Source organism: Myxocyprinus asiaticus, chromosome 49, assembly GCF_019703515.2.
Source record: "Myxocyprinus asiaticus isolate MX2 ecotype Aquarium Trade chromosome 49, UBuf_Myxa_2, whole genome shotgun sequence".
Classification (NCBI taxonomy): domain Eukaryota; kingdom Metazoa; phylum Chordata; class Actinopteri; order Cypriniformes; family Catostomidae; genus Myxocyprinus; species Myxocyprinus asiaticus.
Window position 1 is genome coordinate 6,105,124 of NC_059392.1, and position 14,391 is coordinate 6,119,514.

Genomic DNA, 14,391 nt, shown 5'->3' on the forward strand with positions numbered 1-14,391 from the left:
AATCCACTTACAGATAGACGTGGGAACAGAGATTTGGTGTAATTTAGTCTGGAGAATAGCTGGGATGATGGTGTTGAAAGCCGAACTGAAGTCCACAAAAAGGATCCTTGCATATGTCCCTGGTCTGTCCAGATGTTGCAGGATATGATGCAATCCCATGTTGACTGCATCATCCACAGACCTGTTAGCACGATAAGCAAATTGAAGGGGACCTAGAAAGGGTTCAGGTGGGCCAACACCAGTCTCTCAAATGACTTCATGACTATAGACGTCAGGGCGACAGGTCTGTAGTCATTAATTCCTGTGATTTTTGGTTTCTTTGGGATGGGGATGATAGTGGAACGTTTAAAGCAGCATGGGACTTCACACTGCTCCAGTGATCTATTGAAGATCTGTGTGAAGATGGGGGCCAGCTGGTTAGTACAGGATCTAAGACATGCAGGTGAAACGCCATCTGGGCCCTGTGCTTTCCTTATCCTTTGTTTTCGAAAGAAGCGACTCACATCATCTTCACAGATCTTAAGTGCAGTTGAGTAGAAGGAGGGGGGAGGAGGGGGGTTGCAGGAGGTGTTGGTGTTTTTGTGAATTGAGAGCAGAGTGGGTGTGGGGTGTGAGATTGGGCCTTTCAAATCTACAGTAGAACACATTCAGGACGTCAGCCAGTTGTTGGTCCACCACAGGGTTGGGGGTAGGAGTCCTGTAATTTGTAAGTTGTTTCATGCCACTCCACACTAATGCAGGGTCGTTAGCTTAAAACGTGTTTTTCAGCTTCTCAGAGTATCTTCTTTTAGCCACTCTGATTCCCTTATTCAGTGTGTTCCTGGCCTGATTGTACAAGACTTTATCCCCAACTCTGTAACCATCCTCTTTGGCCTGACGAGTTCCACTGTAAACCATGGTTTGTCATTGTTAAATGTTAAATAAGTCCTAGTAGGAATGCACATATCCTAATAAGACCATAACCACAATGGATGGCTCCTCATCATTACTTTAGTTAGGTCAATGTAGCTAGTCTTTCTAAAAAATAAACTAGTATTTTGTATGGAAAAATCTAATAGCCTAAACACATGTACAGTACATAAATAACTTAAAATAAAATAACATAGAAATTAAGTTAAACGGATTACTCCTAATAGATTTAATATGAAACTATAACTTTTTGTCACTGTGTTACAACAGAATAAACACAATACATTTTAATAAGGGTGATGATGTGCATTTTAAAAAGCCTAATAATGGATGTTGATGCATGGTGTTATATCCTCTTTACCTTATCAGTGCTGTATATAATGTTGGGTCTGTCTAGCAGTTTGTAAGGTCTTATTTCTTCCACACCGATTTAAATTAGATGCTTCTCTGTAGAATTCATATTAAATGCATTCGTTTTGTGGCATCCACATGTCAAGATATCGTATGTGTGTTGAGTCGCGTGCTCTGCCCTAGCTCTGCGCTCTGGTTATTCTGTCTCCGGGGCACACTGATGTGCATTGCGGTGGTAATGTGCTCCGGCGGGCGAAACTTCAAGTATCGTGCTGATGGAAAAATCCAAATTGAAGATTTGTTGCTATGTTTTATTTATTTTACATTGAATTACATTTTCTTGTTTTATGGTGTAAGATTTACTTGGGTAGAGTGAGAGTGTGAGACAGAGCCTGAAAGCGTGTCTCACGCCAAATGAGTGAGAGTTGGCAACCCTGTATAAGCAATTTTTTTCATGGAAAGGTATACAACAAAATGTCCTGCTCCCTGACAGATATTTCTGAAATAAGTGTCGTGAGATTTCTCACTGGTCTCTATGGCAGCTCTAGACTCTGTAAACAGCAAACAAAAATGTGCCGGTGGGCCGCGGTCTCTGACACTTTCTGCCAATCATTTTGCGCTCTCATAGTTTTGTAGTTGTGAATTATTGAGGCTTAATGCCATTTTTATGCCGTGTTGTTCATAACAGTTGTCAGTTGAGGGCGCTATAGTGCTGCTGTTGTTTTTGACAAACGCTTCTTGGTGTCGATCTCAATAAAAGCTTGTTTGGTATCTTTGGAGTGCAGGGTTTTGGAAAGAGGGGGCGTGACTAATTCAACTGCTCAGTTTGTGGAAATTCCAAACAACTAAAATCGCTAACAGCACCTTTAAACCAGGTCCTCCTGTTAATCACATGCTAACCATGTTTACATGATCAATCACATATTTCTCTTTGCAAGTTCAAAACTGAAATATTAAATAGCATAATTTAAACAGAATTTCTCTAGAAATAAACTAGGAGCAAAAGGTGAAGAGCGTTTTCATTTCTTTGTGAATGAATGCAACCATTTCATTTTATTTGATAATACAGGAGTAGAGGGTCCAAATGCCACTAAAATTGTGCATTACATTTTTTACTATTGAGAAAAAGAGATTGAGAATATTTTTTTCAACAAGGAATTTTATATGTGGGAGTTTCAGCCCGTCAACATGAGATGTGAACTTATATACAAATTCAATGAACTATAAATTACATAAAATAGTCTTTATACATTAAGAACAATTACAAAGATTTAATCAAATGTAATCAAAAAAAGATTTGAGGAATCCTGACACCACCAGTACTGCTGTAACCATGTGCATCTCTGGACTCGTGGATAATTACTTCGAACACTCTTGTCTGTTTATATTCCAGACTGCAACGAAAACATGCCACTGTCACTTTCCTTCTCTGTCATGTTACTTGAAGTTGGAGGAGGACAAGAGAACTGTGGGATTCTGGGTAAAGACTCATTTGAGATATATCATCAACACAATAATGCCATAAGTGGAAAAATACTTCTGAAATATATATATATATATATATATATATATATATATATATTTTTTTTTTTCAGGACATATTTCACCTCAAAATCGAGAAAAAATAAAATAAAAATAAAATAATAATAATAATAAAAAAAACATAAAATCATTCATTCATGGGTGTATCTCTTAAAAATAAGTCCAGGCCACATTTCATCCTAAAAATAAAATAAAATTTTTATTTATGTCAATTTTAGTTAAAACATCATTGTATTACAACAATTGTAATATAATAAAAAATACAAATGATCATTGGCATAACTGTGATTAAAACCATCACAATGCAAAAAACCTTAAATTGTCTTTAAACAGGCTTCATTTCTTTTGCAAATTATGATTTCTAGTTCTTTTCCTTTTGATTTTTGGATGAAATATGACCTGAACATGTTTTTGTGAGATGAGGGAGAATCGAACAGTTTTACATTTGAATACGTGACTAACAGTCCTGATAAAAGCTCAGTGTTCATGACCTCCTGAGAGTTTATGATAAACTGACACTCCCTCTTAATCTAAAGCTGCAGAGTGTGTGTGCACGTGTGTATATGAGAGAGGAAGACACACAATGACACACAAACACACACTTCAAATCGTCTGTTTTCTCTGTTTTTTCCAGTGGACTCTTGTAGCATGTTTCTTTCTTTTTTCCGGCAAACCCTGAAGAATACAAACACACCCACACACACAAAAAGCAAGGATTGAGTTTCCGAACAATGAACACTTAGGTTATTTCCAAGCTCATAGGCTGTTATTTTTCTTAAGGGATTGTACACACACACGCACTAACACTTTGTGTTCAAATGCAGTGGATTTCAAAGCCATTCCCAATTGTTCATCATTCACACACTCCTTCAATGGTCCACTAGCTGATTATTTTCTGCCTGAACAACAACAGAACTAAGAATAGATATCAACTTCCTGCCCTTGTTCTCTCTGTCTTTTCGTCGCTGTCTTTTACTCAGAATAAAATGTGTGTATATGGTCTCGCTAAGTGAGGAGAAAGTGCCGACAGTCAGGGAAATCACAGCTCACACCTGAGGTTTTTTTTTTTCACTTTCACTCCTTTTTTTTTTGTTGCTAAGATTGTGCTAAAGTGTATGCTCATGTCGTCTAATGCCTCTGGTTCTCTCTCCACAAACGTGTGAATCGCTTTGCTGTGTTCTTCGCTGTCCTCGGGGCAGGGTCCTTTGAGGTTCATGTCAGTGGTGAAAACATTATATTCCCTTTAAGTTTTTTCATGTCTTGTCCTTCATGGATATTTTGGTTGAAAATTTGTGACATTATGGACATTGGCCATATATACAGTTTTAAGAGTTACAGGGTTCCAACTGTCATGGAAAGACTGAGAAAATCAGGGAATTTTTAAATCAAACCCATATTTGAACCTAATGTTTTCATTAAAAAGGGTTGAATTTCACAAAAACTGTCAAACATCGGTTTGAAGGATTCATTAGCGAATCGGTCTGAATCCAAACTATTTTTTTTTGTTACAAATTCTTATCCAATAATCAAAAACAACTGGAAAAGTTAGGGAAATTTATTGGTCAAAAGTCTTTGGAACCCTGAAGTAAAAACTAGTTTGTGCCAACTTCTGGTGTTCAGTCTGGTTTTAAGAACATGGAAGATCATTTGCCTGGTCAAAATCAGCAAGTAGTCCAGCTGGTCGAACATCTAGACCAGTTTAGACCAGCCAATGACCATAAATAACCAGCTTGAACAAACTAGAAACCATGCAAAAACCAACAACTAACTTAAGCTCGTTTGAACTTGATTTTCTAGAAGGGATGTGGCGTTTAGCAGATGCAGTAAGAATCAGTCCCTCTGGAGTAACCACTGGTTAATCGTCCTTCTCAAGGATGTAATGAACAGCTCCGAGTACACTCAAAAAATAAAGTCATTACCATTAATTGAATTTGAGAAAGTTTCTACTAGCAGTTTAACCCTATCAGCTTGGGTGGGCCCGGCGAGAAAAAAATAATGATCAAAATATTAACTACAGTCTTGACCAACACAAAATAAGTATAGTTTTAAAGCGTAGAAGCTCTACTTTACAATGCATGCAGGCATTATGACCAAAACTGAACAAGTGCTTTGAAATTTGCAGACAAATCAGAATTGTTCCGTTTTGATAAATTATTAATAATGTTGCACTGTACATATTATTGTAATCAGTAAAAACATCAAACGCATCAAATAGCCATGTGTCATATGTCGTTGGAAAGCTCTCAAAGAGTAGAATGCTACCAGCTCATTTTTTTTTTACTCACAGACAAAGATATAGTGAGTTATAGCTATACATGTTACATGTAAACAGGTGTTGCTCATATGCTGTGTTTTCACTTATAACTTCACGAAAAATAAATGGAACATAAAATATCACATATCATTACTTAGAAGAGGTGATTTTCTTTAAGACGAGCCCACACACAATGCAATCGGATGCAGAGACCATCAAAATAATTCACACAAAGTAGAATGTGCAGATAGAACATAATGTGCTATCTGGCTAAAAATGCGTTAGCTTTCCTGGATCAGATGACTTCATCGGCAATGATGTAATATGTTGTCCAGCGTCATGGAACGCTAAACCAATCGTATTAGGGTTCAGATTGCTGCAACCAGAGGTGGAAGTCATCCAAATATGGCCAGAGAGGATAATTCACCCTAATTACAGTACATATAGCCTCCAGGAGATGGTGCCAAGACTCAATGATGGCTCAAATGACACAGAATGGAACTAAATGAGATCTCATTACGCTTGCCTGTATGTTTTGGAGAGAGCATACCTTTTGTCATAGTTGTATTTGGATGTGAAATTAGTTCTTTTGTATAATTATAATGTTTTATTTGTTTGGAGAGGATTTTGGACACTTGGAGACGTTTTTGGACACTAAGATAAATGATTTTTTGATTGCTTTGTCATATCAACACAAAATTGTGCTCAGTTACAGGTGACATGATTGGAAACAAAACAAATGAATCAGATTTTTCAGAGCTACCTTTAAATCCTGAGATATATAAATTCAAATCAGAAAAATAAGAAAAACAAACAAATAAATAATTTTTGACACAAGTTTTTTATTTCCCGATTTTCCAGTAGTTTCTTAGGCTGAGAGTCTCAGAATTTAGCATAATCTATATCACTAAAAAATGTGAACTTTAAAAACGTAAAATTTTACCAAACAATTGACCCTCCTTGCTTTTTTGTCGCCTTTAATTTTGGGTATGCCACTGAAACAGGACATTTTTAAAAACACCCTCAGACCTTAAAGGGTTAATGTCTTTCATTCAGAATAAGTTTCATCACAGATTAAGTTTTATTGAGTCAAAATAATTTATTTGGATTAGTTTATATCAATGTACTGTAGTAGTTTTACCTCAATGGTTTACTAAGGTTTTATTCAAATAATTTTCTTATGTTGGTCCAACTCAATTAATTTTAGCAGTCAGTACTGTATATGCCAGGTGAGCAAGCATAAGGACAGTGAAACTGTTGCACTGTCAATTTAATTGCAACTGTTTATAGAGCTAAGCAGCACTCGAATCATGCATCACTTGAAAGTGAAAGTCCATCCTCAACCTAAGCACAAGTGCCACACTTCACCACAATGGTAAAACTCCAGCATAACTCCTGCATAACATCATTTTAATTAAGTAAACTGAACAAGCATCAGAAATCCTTTTTTTTTAAATGTAGAATCTCTAAATTGCCATCACTTTGAACACTTTAATAACCCTATATCCATTCACATGCCATAAAAGCCCATATATAAACAAGAATATATCTCCCATTTCCATGGAGATGGCAACCATGGCAACTGGGACAGGCCCCATTGAAGGCAACTCCACAATTCCCTCTCCAAATAGCATGTACGGTAAGAGCACTCATTTGGAGAGCTTCTTTGTTCAGGTGACTTCAAAAGTAGATTAGTTTACCTGCAATCGATTTAGCAGGCAGGGAAAAGCAGGACACCCTCCAGATCTAAGCAGCCACAAGTGCACCAATAACAATAAATCTAAAAAAAAACTTTAACCACAGCCAAGGGATGAAATGTTTATGCACAGTTGATTATGCATTGATAAATAATGCATCGGTAAGAGTTAAAAAAACTAGGGTGCAACATTAAAGTGAACATAAAATGATAGTTAATATACACTAGAAATATTAAACTAGAAAACACCTATTTTATTTAACAGAATCAAAATATTGTGATAAATGTAGATACGTTAGAAGCGTCGTGACTTTTAGTTAACTACACCCCAACACTGGTTTCCAGGCAAAATACCCCTTTAAATGTTGCTTTTTTTGTCTGAATAGGGCTTTAGCATGTTGTTATTGTCCTTTTTGTGATAAAAGTTAGAAATTATTGTTTAACGGTGTTCTCTCTCTCTCTCTCTTTTCCACACAGTCACAGAGAGTCACTCCACATATGTCAGGCCAATAATCTCAAGCTTTCAAAACATTGCTCACTCTTCACCGGCCTGTGCAGTGGAGTGATATACAATTTGTTTAGCGAGAAGCACTATAACGCTAAAGGCAGGAACACAAGTGGAAGAAAAGACTTTTATTGCTCCAACCTAAAGATCTTTTAGACAACAGCAAAATATACCGGCAATCCACAGTCCTGCCAGTCAGAGCGGAGTCCAGAATCTCTCTAAAGAGATCGGCGAATATGTTGTTTGCATGAATGGTGAGTAGACAGGTAATGAATCAATGTATTCTCCTTTGGCAATGACTCACACTGTCAATCATGACATTTATAAAAGCAAAACTGCAAAATGGCTCTGGGGAAACTCTGTAAATACTTTATGGAGTATATAAACCTGCAGTAGGGCTGGGTGAAAAAAATACATCTCAATATTTTTCTGCTTTTCAATGATATTCTCTCTATATATTTCTTAATGGCTTAGAAACAACAGCCATTTGTTGCCAAATAAATTCAAAATGTTTAATTATAGGAATAAAATACAGTAAAAACATGTTTTTCCACACTGATTTACTCTAAATTAATCATGTCATTGTAGTAAAAATTTATATTAAAAAAATATATCATAATAATTATTATTTAATATTTTAAATATATAATAATATTAAGAATCTATTATTATGCATTGTACATTATATACAGTATATATAATAATTATATATATATATATATATATATATATATATATATATATATATATAGTAATCATTTTTAAATATAAAATAAAAATATTTACAAATATGAATATAATATCTAAATATAATAATATTTAATCATTTTCATTTATATCAACCAGTATAACAATACATAGTAACAAACAACAATACTTACCTAAATACATTTATACTAAAACATTTCTAAGCTGGGACGTCCGTGAACATGTTTGAGTGATTTCGCAAATTAATCCAAAGCTTTGAATCAATTCATTGAATTGGACAGTTTGAACTGATTCGCAAATATGAATCAAATGGACGCCATTTTTGCTAATTTTAACTGAAATTAGAGCTAATACAAAAAAAAATGTCTTTACTCAAGATGCCAGTCTAATAAATCGCTCTTTAGGAAAGGTGCAAAAAATCTAGAGTTCTGACAAACTTGCCGCAAACCTGCTGCAAATTTCCCGCTCATTAATTTCACATGAAAATGAGCTTGCAATTCAGCGCCAATTTTTGCTAGAAGTTTGCAGCTCTTCACCGGTAGTGGTGAACCCTTAGCAAACATTTGGAAACAATGAAGAGTGTGCCATGAAGCTCATTTTCATGTAAAAATAATGAGTGGCAAATTTATGGGCAAGTTTGCCAGAACTCTAGAATTTTGTAAGGGAATATATGGTCAATAATTGCAATATTCATGATGTTGCTTGATTTTATATACCCAGTGGAAATCATTGGAAATATATTGTGAAAATTTAATATATCGGCAACAAAATTTTACACGCCGACTTCTGTGAACATGTTTGAGTGATTTCGCAAACCAATCGAAAGAGTTGAATTGATTCATCAAAATGGACAAATTTAACTGATTCACAAAAATAAACTGAACTGACCAACTCTAACGCCATTTATGAAACTGAAGTTTAAATTAGAGTCACTATAAAAATTGTCTAATGACTCGCTCTTTAAGAAACTTAATGACCAAATATGTGCTCATTTGAACCATTGCATCATTTACGATGTTGCTTAATTTCATATCACCTATGAAAATCAATGCAAAAATATTGTTGAAAATTCAAAATATTGCCCAGCTTTAACCTATAGTAAATATATACTGTATAAACAAAAAAGTTACTTAAGTGTTAAGGCTAAAGTATACTCCAGTTTCCGTGTGCTGCTACGTTTCGTGCACAGTGCGCATGATGCTAATTTCGTCTTCAGGACAATACGCTACACTTGAAAGTAATTTGTAGTGTGCATGCACCAAATCGTATGGTCTGCGGTCAGATGAGTTTGCTTTGATGCACGAGAAAAAACGGCACGTGGAAAAACAAAGTATACCCTAGCCTAGTCCATGCAAACAAAAAAAGTGATTCCTGTTTGACAATCTTTAAACTCTTTTCTAAACACACGGATTATCAATCAAGAGCTTTACTGTATCTAAACTTGCTTTAAACCGCTGATGTTTTACATTATATTCTCATGAGGTTTGAACACTTCAGCAGTCTTGATTCGTAAAGTGTTGCATAAATGTGGCATTCTGCTCGCTCATGGCTGAATATCACGAAAAAGCCTAGTGTACATACACCATCTGTGCACTTTTCAAAGGTGCTAAATCAAAGGGCAACCTGAAAGAAGCAAATACCAGCCCAGAATAACAAACAGTTATAAGACAGAGAATTGCAGTTTTGTTATTTAGAATTTAAAGAAGCACTTACAGGTATCGTTGTTTGATGGCTGTATCGGAATCTCGCTGTTTGCGTCTACTGGCCCAGGTGTAGGGGCATGACTGAAATTGGCCATGACTGAAATCTGAGTATTGTCCAACGGTTAAGGCTCCTGCATAAGCCTGCCTTAGACCAAAAACATGGTACTGTTGAGTTATAGTCTTTAAATACTGTAATGCAAACAGTACTCATTATTTTAGAGGAGATTGAGGCAAGTTGTCACAATGGCTATATCTCATTAACTATAAGATTTTTTTTTTCCCACAAATGTGTATTTTTAGAGTTGGTTTTGTATGTCGGTTTCACACATCTATTTCAAAAATGTCTTAAATTAGAATATTAGAACAGTGCTTGATATTTATAGGTAACCTTGTTCATTTTTGCTGTTTCATATTTGTTTTATTGTTTCAATTTAGCAAGAAAATTATGAAAGCGTGATCTTGCCACAGAATAAAAAATAAAATAAAGAAGTATATTTGACTTTACAGTATATCTCACAAAAGGCGAAATTGCGAGACATAAACTCGCCATTGCAAGATATAAAGCTGCAGCTGCGAGATATAAAGTTGCAGTTGCGAGATGTAAAGTCTCAATTGCAAGAAATAAAGCCAGAATTGTGAGATATACTGTAGTCAGAATTAACTTTTTATTAATTTTTTTTTATAAAGTGGCGAAATCAAGACATCATAGAAATGCCTAAAGTTTAATGGCAAGTTTGCCTTGTGACAACATCCAAATCCCCCCCCCCCCCCCCAACAAACACACACACACACATTTCAATAATGGTGGAAATGTTCAGGAATTGACTTTCAAAAACAGACCAACCGTGAGAAATATTTATTGGAGTAAAAAGTGTGACTACTTATATTAGGAATACATAGGAATTCAATTGAACAAGACCCTAAGAAAGAAAGGAGTCAGCTTTGTCACGTCAGTTGAAATCAGAAGGTGCTAACAGTTGGCTGATATCAGACTGTGAAATGATTGGCTGAGGCACAGAAACTCCAAGGGAGAGCTGGCCTCTTATTGGCTGTCATACAGTCCCACACCCCTATTTTTAGAAAATTGAAGGTTGGATGAAAAATGTGTGGGCGCTTATAGTTATCAGTCAACAACACATTTATCTCTAAACTGTGCGTGACGGACCATCTTGCACGGATAGTTCACGTACACTACCAGTCAAAAGTTTGGTCACACCAACTTATTCTTCATTATTACTATTTTACATATTTTAGAATGATAGTAGAGTCATCAAAATTATAAAATAGCATAAATTGAAGAATGGGAATTATATTGAGGTCAAAACTGTCTTATTTTTTAAAAGATGTTTCATTTGTCTAGATTACAACTCTGCAATCACTAATCATTCTTCAACCAACATCATTAGGGGCATCCTGAGATGTTTTTCAAACAGTAATAAAGTTCACATGTATGCTGGACACTAGCTGACTGCCTTTCTTTCACTATCCACTTCAACTTATCTATTTCAAGCCTGTAGATTGAATGGTTGTAAGATCAGAAGAAGCATACATTCAGTCAAGTGTTTCCCAACTTTTAACTGGTAGTTTATACAGCAATATTGGCTTTGAAAGCAGTTTTCCTTGTCAGCTTATGTACGATGTTGTTTATGAATGGTAGTGTGGTAACTGAACAAAGTCTTGAACACATCCCTGATAGTACATGTACAGTACATCTCTGAGATGTCTGTTTTAGATCTTTGCATCTGGAAAGCATCAGAAACTAATTAACATCTGCTAAACATCTTAAAAGTTCAGATTTACAAACGTTATAAATCATTAACATCTCAAAGACATCTGCTGAATGTCTCATTGACATCCGAGACACACTTATTGACTTATAGACATATTTCATTTATGAGCAAACAATGTTAAAATTACGTCTTCCAGATGTAAAACACACATCAAATAGACGTCTGTGTGATGTACGTGTGCTATCAGGGATTTGTGTTGCAGAGGCCACTTGTAAAGGAATGTGTGAGAGAGAAAGCAAAAAAACAAAACAACTTAGCTCTAACAACTTTACAACTTAAGCTGTCCACCTAGACAGTATTGTAAGGTATCATAGGTGCACTCAATGGGAAGGTTGTTCCAAAACATTGGCAGCAGCATTATACTTCTGAGGCCACGTCCAAACTAATAAGTTTTTAATCGAAAACGCATTACTTTTCGCTAAGTTTACGGTTCTCACCACACTGGAATGCTGATTTTCTCTGCCAAAAACGTTTGAAAGAGACTTTCAGAAACGCTCCCCATAACCACATGCGTTGTAAAACAACGAAAATGTTTACATTTTCAATGTGTTGGTAGCTTAGCAACATGTTAACATTAAACTCTGTTAAAAATCAATTGTGAGTCGAGTCTTCCATGCACTACATGCTATTTATGTGGCAATAGAGTTCCAAATCATTCACTAATGATTTTCCATTTCTGTTAGGATGCTGACTCGAAAGGCTGCTGTCCATTTAACAGTAGACAGTCACACTAGGTTTTGAAATGGAGCCTCAGCAGAAGGTCACATTGAGAAGGTATACAGTACATGCGCTAGGCAGCTAATTAAGGTGTTGTAGATTATTTCAAACTTTTCCCAGAAAGAGGCAGAAATGACACCGAGGACCAACAGCCTGTGATGAGTCTTATTTGTCAAATTGAAAGTGTCGCAGATGACAGAATGAGACCAGCTATTAGTTACATTGCAGGTGTTGCCTTGCAGCTTGAATTTAATGTCCTCACCTTGTGTCCCAGCGAAAGGCAGCGTGTCCTTACAAATCTACACAAGGGTCTGATGACAGCAAAAAACCTGCCGTTTTCAACAAAGTAGAGTGAAAGACAGATTTGAACACTTACCAGGCAGACTGCAGCAGGTTGTCTTGTAGTTGGTTGTCTTGTTTAGTTGGCTGATGTCCACTCACTGAAACTTTGATAAAGTTTGTGGTAGTTATCTTGAGTTTGACAGTGCTCACGGCTGAATGTCTCACCTTTTCTTTATCTGCCTGTCTTTCTGCGTGTCTCCCTCTCTCTGGTGTTTTTCAGATATGGGGCTTGTGAACTTGTATTCTTATGGTGACTATCTGAACATGTGTAGCCAACAAGCCCCACCCTTTGAATTCAAATACGTTGTAGTTGCTTTCTGGACCAGATCTGACAAGGGGCTCTAGGGAAAAAGACCCACACCCATAAACATATGTGTTTGGAGGAAGTTGACTGTGAAAGAACTGGCAATGAAGTCAGCGAGCAGATGTTAGGCCTTGAAATTGCAAGTCAACATGAAGTCAACATGTACTTTCTTTATACAAGTTCCTGGACATATTGCAACATAATTGCACAGGAAATCCGACATGTTGCTATCGAAAGATGTGGTTCCCTGAAATCGACACCATTCTGACAAATTTCTGACAGGCAGCATCTTCCATAATTTATGAATTAACTCAAATGTGTTCACCTTTTCCTTTGCACTACTGATAGCACACAGTGCAAGAAACCACAGAGACACAAGTTCTGGCCATTCTGGACATTTTGAATGTAATTGGCTGCAAAGGCAAATAGGATGAATTTATGTAAATTGATGTAAATTTTGGAGTCCCAAGTTGGTTGGTTGCTTTAGGCCTCAGAAATCGTAAACCTGCCCTTGACAAAACTTCCAGCTTCGGCCACTAGGGGCAATGATTCTAATTTTAGTAAGCACAGACCAATTTCAGCTGAAGAACTTGCCTACTGTAACTGAATTTAGAGTGAGATCAGTCTGCTTATTGTGAACAGTTAATCAGTGAATGTTATTCCAAAGAAAAAAGTTGCTTGACCTCTGAAATTATTTTTTGTTTGACGACACCAAGAACTCTTATTTTAAACACTTTCGACCATGTTCGAAAAAGCATAGTAACATTTTACTCTTACTCTGTACTCTTACAGTGCACAGTATGCAAACTCTTTTTGTTTACGATGAGAATCCACCTTGTTTCTCGTAGGAGAAGCTGTTGGCGGTGAGAGACTGACAGCATTAAAGGAACCACAATGACTTTTTAATTACCACCATTTTCTACCCCAAAATGAACTGATGTCGGCTGTCAGCAGCCACAGATGCTGCACGGGTTTAACCAAGCCACCCTCCTGCCAGCTACAGCTGGATCATATGGATGAATATATTAATTACTGTGAAAACACACTGACTGACCTGCTATACTCTGCATGACTAACGCAAAGGAAAACAATGACCGTGCCGACTCGTTACATTATTTATGACTGCTTAATGTTGAGTCCAGTCTTCGCTAATTATATTTTCAAACAAACGTATTGGCTTAGTGAAACACTGTAAGTAAACTCTAGAAATACATAAAGACTATTTTTCTACAGTGTTATTTTTGGATGACACATTATTCTAGCCAAGAAGGTCTAATATAGAGCATTTTCATTAATCTCAATGGCTGTTGCTTGGCTGGTGCATGTTGCCCTGCAATTTGAATTTTGGCATCTTAGCTCATGGGCTCTTATTTCTGCATACAGGTTTGTTTGATTTTTTTGTTTTGTTATTCAGTCCAACAACCGTGAATATAATCCACTCAAGTTTGGTTAAACAAGTGCCATTTAAGCACAATGACAAATGTTCTTTGTGTATACAGGACTTATTGTTGAAACATGATGTCTCCTCAGCTTCCAGTGCATTGTGGGATAGGAAAGTTTTCACACTTCG

At 36.3% G+C, this 14,391-nt stretch overlaps 1 protein-coding gene across 2 annotated transcripts in view; it reads right to left on the reverse strand.

Moving 5' to 3' along the window:
• The window catches only part of LOC127438022 (glycophorin-C-like), a 32,875-nt gene extending 20,110 nt beyond the window's left edge, over positions 1-12,765 (reverse strand). The window contains exons 1-2 of one of the 2 annotated variants that reach the window (XM_051693239.1): positions 12,552-12,765; positions 9,679-9,809 (exon numbers count right to left, since the gene is read on the reverse strand). In XM_051693239.1, coding sequence (XP_051549199.1) covers positions 9,679-9,763 — 85 coding nt within the window. In that variant the 5' untranslated portion in view covers positions 9,764-9,809; positions 12,552-12,765. Of the gene's footprint in view, positions 1-9,678; positions 9,814-12,551 lie in introns of both variants that reach the window. The other variant, XM_051693238.1, reaches the window with a different exon arrangement.
• Between the last annotated feature and the right edge of the window lie 1,626 nt (positions 12,766-14,391).